A 13,769-nucleotide genomic window follows, 5' to 3' on the forward strand; every position below is an offset into this window, starting at 1 on the left:
TTCTTGGGGATTTTAAGAACAAAGTGTACAAAGGTCAAATAGAGCTCGTATGAGATATTTAAAAGATCTCATGACGAAAGAGAGCAATTACCGAGCAAATCTTGGAAAAAAAAACCAATATCATGTACGTATAGCTATAGGTATAGGCCGTTGACACAAATAAAGTAGCTCACGTCATGCAAGTTCCTTTGAAAGTGTAATTTAAAGCAAAAATTAGTACCATTGTAAATCGTGATGGCGATAGCTTTTTCCCCATTTTTAGAATTGAAATCTAGATTTATCTAACTCCTGTACGTGTAGACTGTCCCTCCAACCATACTGCCTGATGTCAAATCTTGTCACTATCATGACTATTGATAAGTTGTGGTTATTTCTTACCTGAGTGAGTTTGAAAAGAAATATGTTTGTGAGTGTTTCATATATTAGCATGTAAGGCCAACATGTGCCTTGCATTTGCATTTCGTTTGAAGTGTAACGTTCTTTGTTAACCACATCAACATGCTGTTTCGAGCTTCCATGAGTGCAAAAGCTCCAAAAATTGAAATGATTTAGCATTACACTTCCTATACCGAAGCAGCCTACTATAGGGTTGCAAGAATTCGTTCTAAACAAGACAATGTAAATACTTTTCTCCATCCCAGTCCAAAAGATCTAATGGTGGAGATTCGATAGTGTGCTAAGATTTGCGTAAAGGCCGAGGAATTAAGTCCAAAAAAGTGTGAAATTTGTTTTCCAATGTAAAGAGAACGCATCTCTTGCAAACGAAATATAAATTATTTCGGCATGCACCATGGTAGTTTGATAAACAGAAATGCCTTCCAGTAGACTGCATGCATAGATAACCCAAATAATAATAGTTGACAGGTAGAACAGAAAAGTATTTGGATAATTCCGTGTTGTGAATCTATAGAACATTTCATAGATTTACTTTATAGGTATACAAACCATTCGTTGATAGCTAGACAAAGAATTGATAGAAATAAATGCATTATGAGAACTCCATTACCAAGGTATCACCTCGAATTGTCAATTACCAAAAATTCTAACAAGACTCATTCAAGCATTTACAATACAATTCTCAAAACTACGCACTGGCTTTGTATCAAATATCAAAATGTGTCCTGTCCCTTTGTATTTGGCTAAAAACCTGAGTACATTTAACGATTGAAAGAAATTAAGTATGCCATGTTGTAGGCCATATAATTACATTCTATCGTTATGAATGTGTGCTATTATTAATATTTATCATCTGACTCTCATGGATGATCAAAAGTGACAGCGCAGTAGTTTTGTGGGGTTTTTTTTCAATCGCTATGTCTGTTACAGAGCCCATATTTTTTATTTGCTATTACGCCTCAGCAAAAACGCCTTTACTCATTATACCCCTTCGATCATTTCATACCCCACCGGTGTCAAAATTGGCACTTTTTGCCAAACTTCTTCCTAATGGTCTGTCGGAGCAGCGGCTGGGCTAGAGTGTAGGCGAGAGGATTCAATGTGCTGTTGCAGTAGGATATCCATCTTCCGGACTCCCGGAGTTGCACCTCAAAGGGAAGGCTGGTGAACCAGGCCGGCGCTGCGGAGCGGCATATGATATTCAGGGTATTCGGTAGCCACGTCAAGTAGAGAGCGACGACTAAAAAAGCCAAAGTGCGCAAGGCCATGCTACCTTCTGAGATCCTCTTCTCGCCCTGAATTTTCCCTGAGGTGATTCCCTCTAAAAGAGGACCAGCACCTGGCTGGGGCTTAGGTGACGTTACAGAGCTGTGTTCATGGATGTTCATGGACATTGGGAGTCGGTAGATGTGGCTTACATCAGTGGAACTGAGAACATTACATCTATCCCTTGGGACAGTGCAAGACCACGTATGCGCGCCATAGGGCGACGAGCCGAGCACCAAACCAGGTTTTTCTTCTAAACGCCTTCCTTGCTCTGGAGTGCCAGAAACGTCTACATCATTGGGGGCAACCTTCTCTTCTTGTCGCCGTGCAATGAATTTTTGACCATATATGGAGGTTGTGTTGTGCATACCTTCCTTTGTTTCCACTTTTGAAGAAATCTTGTCCTCAGTTATACTGGGACGGGAAATATGATGGCTGCCTTTGAAAATTGTTATTTCCTCCTTTCCGATTGTGGTAGCAAACGATACATGATCAACCATTCGGTTTCGGCTGGCAGATTTTACCCGGTAGAAGATTTGAATGGAGAGCAATAAAATCACGGCAAATGGGATACCAGCTCGCAGGACTATGATAACGAGCATTGATGCAACATGCTCAACATAGTTTGGAGGACAAAACCCTGAAGGCACCACCCGCGTGTTGGGACTAACCAGGTCCCAAATTGTGCTCAAACTCATCCACAGAGATAAAGGAATCAACCAGGTAAGTACATTGACAACTATGGCCACCTTCTTGCTCTTCTTCCGGTAGTGAAGTAGTGGGTATGCGGTTGCTAGGTAACGATCAAAACAAATGATCACGGTCCCGAAAACTGAGACTCCAGGGAGAACTTGATTGATGCCTGTGAAAATGTAGCAGAAAGTTTGTCCAAGAATCCACTTGCGATCAAACGCGAACGTAAGCCCACGGATGGGCATGCGAATCAAACCAACCGACAGATCTGCTATCCTTATATAATGATGTAGTAACTACTATAAGTCCGTAATTTCTTTTCATAGTAGAGCGCGAGTAGGATCACCAAGTTTACTATCACGGTGATCAGAGAAATGGAAAATAGGACACCTGCTTGCCAAGAGATATCCAGCGTAGCCTTGAGAACTGTTCCTCCAGTGGCATCGATATTACTCGAACCGTTATTCACGGCGTCCTCACTATGTCAAATGAGAGTAGAAATGATCATTATCAATATTCCACAACCAGCTTTAAGATCATTTCAACGGCATCCGCGAACGTTCGCATATTTTAGAATGAAAAATATGGCTCTATAGGTACAGAGTAGAAGAGAAATCGGAAGACCTTCATGTCTTATTAGAAAACAAAATAATAGTCATCGATTGTTAGTTTCCAGGTTTTTTTTTCACAAGATGTATAGAGTCCAGGCCTTTTGTAATTAAAGGTATATGTGTATATTTCACCAATGCACATCGTTTAAAATAGTGTACGAGGTTTGAATTTTGAGGTATGACTCTTAACTGTTATAAACCTGCCGAAAAGATGACTATGTGTCATTTAAAATGAATATATATTAAAGCAATAATCTTTTTTAAACGTTAAATATTGTAACATCTCAGTTGAAATAACAGAAACATATACACAATTCATCTCCACAGTCTAGAATGTAGTCTTTGATTAGTGCTCGTCAGAAATAAGAAATAATTACGTCAATTAAACCAAAAATATATATAAATAAATCCATCAAGCAATCGTACCAAATTCAGCAAACTTCAGAAGAGCAAAACTTGGAGCATGGCCGTAAAGCGTTGTCATTAAAGATAACAGGTGTTGCCTTGTAGGGCGTAGGAACGTAGAACGTTGAGAAGTATTTTGTGAGCTCGTGATTTATGGGGAATCGTATCTAAGTTCCACCGTGCATACAATTGCAGCGATGATTGGGATATACCTCAAATACCTACATACCTCTTCCACCACAATCTATAATTTTTCCGATCCAACCAATGATGAAGCAGGAAAGGGAAGGTTCATACATTAAAGGAAAGAGATTTTATAGATTTGAGTAGTCTCTTCAGGCCTATTATATTTCCGAAGTAATTCTTGCTAAAGCGCAGCCCGTGATGAATAATCATCAACTATCACTCTATGAATTAATATCTATAACCTGTGAAACCAATTTACATCATTCATTCTTTCAACATATCCTTATCACTGTTACCGGTACTTTTATCCATGAAAGGGTCTGTATCTGCTTTTAGCAACATGGACAATTGTATTATTTTGCAGACTATTCGCAGAAATAGCTTATCGATCACCCTTATCTTCTTTTTACTCAGATTTTCACTTTCGTTTTCAATCTCTTGCTCAAGTCCTAACAACTTTTCCATCCCTTGTCTCGCTACTCCGTGATTTAGTGGCAATAACATTTGCATGGACTCGGGTAAATTCGATTTGAGTTCTCGCTGCCTATGAAATGCATTAGAACCATGATGATAATTGAAGGTAGTAGCATTTTGTTAGGATCTTCCGTTATATTTGTTTTTGGGGAGCAAAATTGGATTCTATTCTCTGTTGCAATGAACGCACGTCGTAGACGCACGGCACTTTGTGTGGAATATCTGTCGATTGCAAACTATGCATTTCGTGATCCACTCCTGTTTTTCAAAACACTATTAGTCTACATATCGTCGCATCCGCCCCACAAGCAAGCACACACACACACACACACACACACACACACACACACAATATGTCCACCTAATTATCATGTATGAAATTGATATTTCATGATATGTTTTCAAGGCAATTTTCTTTTTATACTTGTTTAGACTATATCCTGTATTAAAGTTGAGATCACACAAACATACCAATTTCATCTCCACAGTCTTTACTGCATCCCTTGATTTCGCAATTTAGAATTAAAACCATGTCATGAATATATGCATTTGTACAAAGTGGATGTGGCCTGTTCGGCCCACGCTGGAGAAGAGGGATGGATCGAGACGGGGGACGATGACGCTTGAGGCGAGGGGAGGAATAAAGTTTTGTTGAACTTACTTAAGTCTGGCATGGAGGTGGTTATTTGTTTGTTGTTAGGAATGTGTGACATGTTGTTGTGCCACCAATATTTTCCTCCCTACCGTAATAACAGGAATGCAAATTATCAATCATAATATATCCATGCAAAGTGTCAATTATACCTGGTTTAGAAATTCTTAGAAGAGCAAAACGTGTGATATTGCCGTAAACCGTCAATCAAAGAGGTCGGGAGCGTAGTGAAGCATCGACTAAGCTCATGGTGTCTCAGGGAAATGTATTTAACTAGGGGCGGATCCAGGAATTCTGTAAAGAGGGGGCGTGTTTACAAAAATAAAGGGGGGGGGGGGCGCACGCACCCCTCCCCCATTTTTTTCTTTTTATTTATTTTGTTTCAACAAAAAAATAAAGGGGGGGGGGGCGTGCGCCGGTTGCTGTCCTCCCTGGATCCGCCCCTGTGACAGAGGAATAACATCCAGTCCTAAGGAATTCCCTGCTAAAGTTATAATATACATCAATTCGTTTGATAAATGGTGATTATGTTAGTAATATATGAACCATGAAACTTTTGCGTGTTGTTTATTTCATATAGACGGATAGCGATTATAGTATGGTTTTGCGCATACATTAGATGCAAAATATATGGCACATTTACATTTGGCTCTTTAGGAAAAAACAACGACAACATCCGCGACTTTCCCAGGGTTCCGTCAGAGGGCGGAGGAGGGGGGTTCCATTGAAACTTCACCCTACTTGACCCGATTTCTGTGAATACTTAATAACCATTTTTGGAAACAAAGACATCTAGACTTTCTATGAATTAATATGCTGTTCATTCTCTATTTAGTGCATAAAAGTCTCTTCAAGGACTTTCATCGTGATAATGGTGTCTGTCAAGACAACTGTATACCATTAAGTGGAATCAAACTCACACTAAATAGGTAACTTTCATGTTGTGAAATATTCGAAATGTGTGTCTTGTATCATTTTCCCTTTGAGCCATTGCACACGTACACGTGCCAGAAGCTCGATCGTTAATTCCATGTCTTCATTCTAATTATCGTATTTCAAAAGTACCAGAATCCATTAACAGTATAGAACGTACTGTGACTCTAAAATAAAAACAAGCAACATCAAAATTAATTTCATTACTCAGTCACGAAAGAGAAGAAAACATTTTTTTTTAGTCTCACACTACTTTTCCCTACGATTTTTAATCAATATGCATGTTTTAATCAATATATAGGGTCTACAAAATTAAAAAAAAATAAACGAATGACTCCGAAAATCTTTTATGAAGAGGCTAGGTACTAGGTGTTACAAAAAAGAAAAAAAAAAATTCCCACTTTTGATGCTTAATAGCCCGAAAACTGTACATCAAATAAACCTGTCAATGATATGAGTAATAGCTGAATAGTGTACAATTCAATTGGAGATGGTTTGAATATGAAAACCTATATCAGTTTCATGAAATCCATGATTAATTTCAAAGTTAGATTCGAGATTTTGGTCAAAAACCCTCTGTACAAAACCTGACCTTTACACAGGAACCAATGATGTGTATGTGAGTGTGTATTTACAATGACCCTGAACAATGGACATGGCTACCACCTGTTCAGAGCTTTACTCCAAGGCACATGAATGCTTTATCAATTATTCATGATGGATTGCCCTGGGCACTGCTAGTCTGAATTCCTAGCAAAGGGTAAAATGCATGCACATGAAAAAAGTAAGCACATGTTTCCATGCTCATTTCAGAATGAATAAAGACTAGCTGTGATAGTGGAATTCCTCATGAATAAAGAATAGAGCATTCAAATCCTGGTCATTGTCCAGGACCATTGTCTGGGTGTCAACTACACACTCCCATACACACCAATTGACTTCTGTGAAAAGTTAAAGTTTTGTAATGAGGGTTGAAAATAGAGCGAAATTTGAAACCTTACTGAAAAATTAACGTTTAATCTAATGGAACTGAATTATGCTGTCATTTTAAAATTGCCTCAAACAAAATTGTACACTATTCAGGTATTGCTCATATTATTGTCAGTGTTACCTGATATGTAGTTTTTGAACTATTAAGGATCAAAAGTGGGAAATGTTTTTTTGTAACACCTAGTATTTAGTGTACTATATAAAAAGAAACATTGATTACTGATACCTCTGCACACGATTTGCTAATTCCATATGAATAAATGCTTTTCCCCACTTTCTTAATTAGGAGCAAGCTATACATGTCAGTATTTGTACTTAGCTGAAAAGTATATTTTCCGCTCAATGGATATAGATAACAAGCTCAGGAAATTGTTTTATCAATTTTAATCATCACCAGAGTTGCCAACGAATACGTGATGTTAAAACCTAATTGCCGACTTCCTATTCAAGAAATCATTTGTGCTTTGTTATTCTTAAAAATACGCCAATGTGACCATGTACAGTGCAAAAAAAAAAAATAATCAGCTTACCTCGCTTCTGTTGAAACTTACACTTTGCCCCGTTCACAAAGGGCATGGGGATACATTAGAAAAGTGTACTAAATTCAAACAGAGCTTCGACGAGCTATTTCAATCTATTTTTCAAAGATCTCGCAAAGAGAGAGAGAGAGCAAAAAAAAAAAAACTTTACCTATCAAATCTTGAAGAAAACAAAAATGACATTTACGAATTTGACGTTAACACAAATAGAGTACATCACGCCATGTAAGATTTACAATCTCATTTGAAAATAATGACCCAAACAAAAATCAGTTGAGCTGCAAATTGTGAATTCTCACATAACCCCCATTCTGAAGCAGCTACATTGGCTTCCTGTTCAGTCACGTATAGTTTTTAAGATACTGTTAGTGACTTATCAGTGCCGCCATTCAATGGCACCAGAATATCTCAGGAAGTTGTTGGTAAGGTACGCTCCCTCTCCTTATCTAAGATCGACACAAAAAAATCTTCTCCAATGTCCTGCTATCACAACGAAGTTTTATGGTGAGCGATCTTTTGCTCATGCTGCTCCAACACTGTGGAACGCTGTTCCAAAATGTCCTATCAAAATGTGTCCAGTCCCTTTGTATTTGACTAAAAACAAAAGTACACAGTAAGTCTGCCACGCTGTAATAATACAGAAAATTAGCGTTAAGAATGTGAAATATGTATGAACTACAACATGCCAGACTTAATTTCTTGCAAGTGTACTCAGTATTTTTATAGTCAAATACAACATTATACTGGGCAAGTTCTAACAGTAGAAAAGCAAAGCGTAGTTTTGAGAATTGTGTTGTAATGGTTTCAATGAACCTCTGGTCAAATCTTTCGTTATTGACGTGTATCGTATCTATATCAATCTTTTGTCCAGCTATCAATAAATAGTTTTGATATTCAAAAAGTAGATTGAATCTCAGAAAATAGATGTGTAATTATGGATACATGTATGTATTATTTGACACTCACGAAATAATCACAATTTACCTCGCAGTACCCTTTTTCTGCTGTCGTTGTGTTTATTACAAACCGCATAAAACTATATGCTATTATGCCACAGCAAACACCTTAGCTCCCTGTACGCCTTCGATTGTTACATAGCCGATCTCTTTCGAGATTAAAGGGGCATTCAAGACGATTTTCATAATGTCACATCATGTAGTACATAAATCAACAGCTCTGTGTATAGATTTGTGGAATTTATTGTGGTTCTTGAGCAGAGAAACAATACTTTCAAAAACCTTACACAAATTACACTGAGCAAGGAAGATGACATAGGAGGCTCACATATTTCAGAAATGTAGCAGTATAGTTCCGTTACAATACCGCTTGTTTGCAAGTCCACCTGTGTATAATCTATGCATGTCTTCTTCTTTTGTTCTCCTTCCTTGAACCCCAACTCATGCATTCTTATGGTGACCATGCCATGTCATCATCCTTGTTCATTGCAATTTGTTATAAATTTTGAAAATATTATAATTCTTCATCCCAATTATCATAAATTCTGAAACTAATTTAAATCTAATTTATAGTTGTTCAAATGTAAAAATCTGAAAATCATCCGGAGGTCTCCTTTAATTATCTTTACAAAACATCTTCCTAATTGTTTGCCTTAATAGCGGCTGGGCTAGAGTGTATGCAAGGGGATTCAGTGGGCTGTTGCAGTAGGATAGCCATCTTCCGGACTCCCGAAGCTGCACCTCAAAGGGAAGGCTGGTAGTCCAGGCCGGCGCTGCTGAGCGGAGTATGATATTCAGGGTATTCAGGAACCATGTCAAGTAAAAAATGACGACTAAAAAAGCCAAAGTGCGCAAGGCCTTGCTACCGTCTGAGATCCTCTTCTCGCCCTGATTTTTCGCTGTGGTGATTCCCTCTAAAAGAGGATCTGGGCTGGCCTTACGTGCTGTTACAGAGCTGCGTTCACCGACGTTCAATGAGACTGGAACCCGGTAGCTGTGGCTCACATCGATAGAACTGAGAGCATTACATCTATCCTTGGGGACAGTGCAAGACAATGTATGCTCGCCATCGGGCGGCGAGCCGATCACTGAACCAGATTTTTCTTGCTCTAAAGTGCCAAAAGTGTCTACATCAGTGGGGGTAACCTTCTCCTTTTGCCGTCGTGCAATGATTTCTTGCCCGTATATGGAAGGAATGTTCTGTTTCACTCCATTTGTTTTCACTTTTGTGGAAATCTTGTCGTCAGTGACCCTGGGAAGGGAAATATGATGGCTGCCTTTGAAAACCGTTTTTCCCTCCTTCTCGACTTCGGTAGCAAACGATACATGATCAACCATTCGGGTACGGCTGGCAGATTTCGCGCGGTAGAAGATTCGAACAGAGAGCACTAAAATCACGCCAAATGGGATACCAGCTCGCAGGACTATGATAACGAGCATTGATGCAACATGCTCAACATAGTTTGGATGACAAAACCCTGAAGGCACCACACGCGTATTGGGACTAACCAGGTCCCAAATTGTGCTCAAACTCATCCAAATAGATAAAGGAATCAACCAGGTCAACACGTTGACAACTATGGCCACCTTCTTGCTCTTCTTCCGGTAGTGAAGGAGTGGGTATGCGGTTGCTAGGTAACGGTCGAAGCAAATTACCACCGTCCCAAAAACCGATACGCCGGGGAGAACAAGTTGGATGCCTACGAAAATATGACAAAAAGTTTGTCCAAGAATCCACGTGCGATCAAAAGCAAATATCAACCCACGGATGGGCATACAAATGAAGCCAACCAACAGATCTGCTATCGTTATGTTAATGATGTAGTAATTGTTGTATGTCCGTAACTTCTTTTCACAGTAGAAAGCTTGTAGGACCACCAAGTTTACTATTACGGTGATCAGAGAAATGGAAAATAAGACACCTGCTTGCCAAGAGATATCCAGCGTTGCCTTGAGAACTGTTCCTCCATGGACATCGATCTTACTTGTGACGTTGTTCATGGCGTCCTCACTGTAATCATGTGAATGAAATTAGAATTAAATCATAATTAATTTTCCGCAAACAGCCTTCATATCATTCTATCCTTCACAGTTCGAATAACTACGACTGAGAAAATGCATGGATCTGTACGTACAAAGTAGAAGCAAAAATCTTAAGAAATCCCTGTATTCTCTTTTTAAGAAAAAGTGACATTCATCGATTGTCAGCTCCCAAAGCGTTCTTCGTTTTTAACCACTGCATGGTAAAGTCAGGGATTTCTCGACCAAAGGTATGTGAATTTCACCTTATTGGTGAACGGAGTACTAATGGCTAGAATTTGTAGAATAAGGAAGCAACCTAACACCAGATTATGTAATTTCCTGTAAAGTAAGAATATAATTCCGCTAATTCAGCTATCTAGAAATAATTTTTTTTATCAAATCGTAGTACTGACACCACATAAAGATATTGAATAATATCGGACATAAAACATGACTCTTTGAATGAAAAAATGCCAAAAAATGACTCTTCATTTCAAATGAATACCTTGGAAGCTAGTAATCGTTATTGAACGTGTCATACTATCAGTTGAGATCATAGAAACATACCAAATTCTTATTCACACTCTTTAATACATAACTCGATTTCGCAACTTCGAACTAAAATAGGATTACAAAGTATCAATCATTTATCCATACAAAGTATCAATCATACCTGGTTTAAAAATTCTTAGAAGAGCAAAACGTGATCGCAGTAAACTGTCAAGTCAAAGAGGCCGGGAGAGTAGTGAAGCATCGACTGAGCTCTTATTCTCTCGGGGAAACGTATTTAACATCCATTTTTCAGGATTTCGTTGCAAAAGTAATGATTTACATCAAATAATAACCTAGTTACTCCTCCATCACAACCCATACTTCCAATCCACCGGGAAAGGCGAGAGTCATACATTCAGAAAACTAATCTTTTTCCCGGCCTGTTGCATTTCTGCAAATGATTCTTGCTACAGCTCAGCCATTGATGAACAGTCGTTGATGTAACCCGCTACTGATCAATATTCATAACCTTTTTCACCAATCGGAGTCATTTCTTGTCCCCAAGAATTCTAGTGTCAATGGTGCCGCTACTTTTTATTTCCGTTATAAAAAATATGCTTCGAGCAACATGCCCATTTACTCACTGATGCTGTTACGTAAATTCTTCACACACACACAATATATATATATATATATATATATATATATATATATATATATATATCGACGATTTTTCCATGTACTTTGATAAGAAAAATAAAACTGCAGAGGTTTCGTGCGGAAAAAATGAACATTTTTTTTTTTCATTTCCAACTTTTCCTTTCAATCTCCTAAGTAATTTCCATCCTTCATCTCACTACTTATTGATTAGTGGCAGTAACATGCGTATGGACTCGGGTTAATTCAATATCAATATCGGTATTGACGTTTAATACTGCTTCTCGACTTGTCGAATGCACTAAAGACATATGATACGTCAGCTCTTGGTAAGATCATCCGATCTATATTATTCGTTCAAGTATCTACACTCTCTATCATACGCGAAGAAGAGTTGATTCCCTTTTTCATTGCTATAAAAGCGCAATGTCTTTACGTATGTGGATATACTTTGTATGGAATGAATATCTACCGTTTGCATTCTATGCATTTCGGACTCCACATCTATTTTCAAATTAGTATCATTACATAAATATTGTCACACCAGCACCTCACACAGGTATTCATACACTTTTTTTTTCTTTTCATGATGTTTCCAAGCTGTTCTTATTAGACTTGTCTGGGCAATTCCCTTGGCACGATTAAAGATACCTTATGAGCGATTTAAGAAGCCCTTTCATATTTTGAAAAGTTTGAAAGTGTCTCGAGTTTTGCTATTGCTTCAATTGATTTCTCATTTAAACCATATCGCGCAGGTACACATGCAAAGAAATCAAGCATTTTTTTTTCATGGCTTTATTTGAATCGTCACATTTCAAAGGTAGACCGACCATTAATCTTGTGTAGAACATTAAACTGTGCCAGTCAAATAAAAGCAAGCAAAATCAAGTGTTGGCATTCAGTCAAAAAAGAGAAACATTTTTGCATTAAGCACTTGTGTCACCTGCGGTACTTTCTAAATCAATTTTCTTATTTTAATAGGTACTTCGAAGTCAAACAATGACAAATGATCCCAAAAATCCATTATGAAGAGGCCAGATATTTCGTGTACTATAAAATAAGAAACACTGATCACTAATGCCTCTGTATTATACTCAATTTGCTAATTTTTAAATGAATAAATACAATTTTCTCAGTTTGTTGATCAAGGAGTACGATATGTATACAAGCTTTGAAAGTAGATGTTTTTACAGAGTAGACTATTAACAAACTCATTAAATGCGATTACTTTACATAATGTATATTTCGTTTAGCGGTTACGATACGAAATATACAGATCAATAAATTGTAATTGCATTTCTAATCATCACCAGAATTGCAAACGAGCTGCCCATTGTTGAAACCTACAGTGTCCCACATGTTACGAGTGCTGAAAGATTCTTTAAGTACGCTAATGTCACCACGCAAAGTACAAACAAATAATTATCTTACCTCGCTTCTACAGAAACATGAAACTCTCACAAAGGACTTTGGGATGAATTAGAAAACAAAGTGTGCTAAAGTCAAATAGAGCTCGAACGACCTATTTCAAAGATTTCATGATAAAGGAGAGAGATAAGAAAAAAGAAACACTTTTACGGAGCAAATCTTTTTAAAAAAATGACATGTACGTTTAGGTAGATGTCGTTGACACAAATAAAGTAAATGACGTCATGCACGTTCCTTTAAAAGTGCGATTTAAAGCAAAAATCAATATCACTGCAAATTGCAAAGATGGCGATAGGTTGTTTTTTTTTTTTCTAAATCAAGATTTATCTCACTCCTGTACATGTTGACTGTCCCTTTGGGATCGTTCCAACCGCACTGACTGATATCAAATCTTGTCACTATCATGACTACTGAGTATTGTAAGATTCTTTGCCTATTTACTTGACAAGCTCCGGTTATTTCTTAGCTGAGTGAGTTTGATTTTGTGTGTGTGTGTGTGTGTGTGTGTGTTATTGTTCATATAGGGGCTACATGTTTTGCATTTACATGTATTTTGAAGTGTAACGTTCTTTGTCAACCTCATCAACATGCTGTTTCGAGCTTTCATGAGTGCAAAAGCTACGAAGCAAATAAAATAATTTTGCATTACACGTCCCATACCGAAGTAGCCTTCAATGGGGTTTCATGAAGTTGTTCTAAACAAGATAATGTAGATACTTAACTGCATCCCAGTCCCTAACATCGAACGGTAGACACTCTGTCTCGAATTTTGCGTAATGTCCAGTAATAAATACCAAAAAGTGTGAAGTTTGTTTCACGATGTAAAGAGATTGAACATATCTCTTACAAACGAACCGTTCTTTCGGCATGCACCATGGTAGTTTCATAAACAGAAATACCTTCCGGTAGACTGTACTCATAGATAACCTAATAATAACAGTTGATAGGTAAAACATAACACTGTTTGGATAATTACGTTTTGTGAAACTATAGAAGATTTTATAGTTAAACTTTATACATACACAAAAAATTCAATGAAAACTGGACAAAGAATTGATAGAAATAAATT

General features: G+C 37.7%; 2 protein-coding genes across 2 annotated transcripts; both read right to left on the reverse strand.

Annotated features, from left to right (window-relative positions):
* Positions 1 to 1,412: 1,412 nt before the first annotated feature.
* On the reverse strand, positions 1,413 to 2,600 carry LOC139715443 (muscarinic acetylcholine receptor M4-like). Its single transcript, XM_071627015.1, has one exon. The coding sequence runs from the start codon at positions 2,598 to 2,600 to the stop codon at positions 1,413 to 1,415; it is 1,188 nt and encodes a 395-aa protein (XP_071483116.1).
* A 6,116-nt stretch (positions 2,601 to 8,716) lies between these two features.
* On the reverse strand, positions 8,717 to 10,102 carry LOC139715444 (muscarinic acetylcholine receptor M4-like). The gene has a single exon (XM_071627016.1). The coding sequence runs from the start codon at positions 10,100 to 10,102 to the stop codon at positions 8,717 to 8,719; it is 1,386 nt and encodes a 461-aa protein (XP_071483117.1).
* Positions 10,103 to 13,769: the final 3,667 nt, after the last annotated feature.

The sequence above is a fragment of the Diadema antillarum genome, unplaced genomic scaffold, assembly GCF_040938485.1.
Source record: "Diadema antillarum isolate AM-2024a unplaced genomic scaffold, OU_Dant_1.0 scf00000049, whole genome shotgun sequence".
NCBI classification, from domain to species: Eukaryota; Metazoa; Echinodermata; class Echinoidea; order Diadematoida; family Diadematidae; genus Diadema; species Diadema antillarum.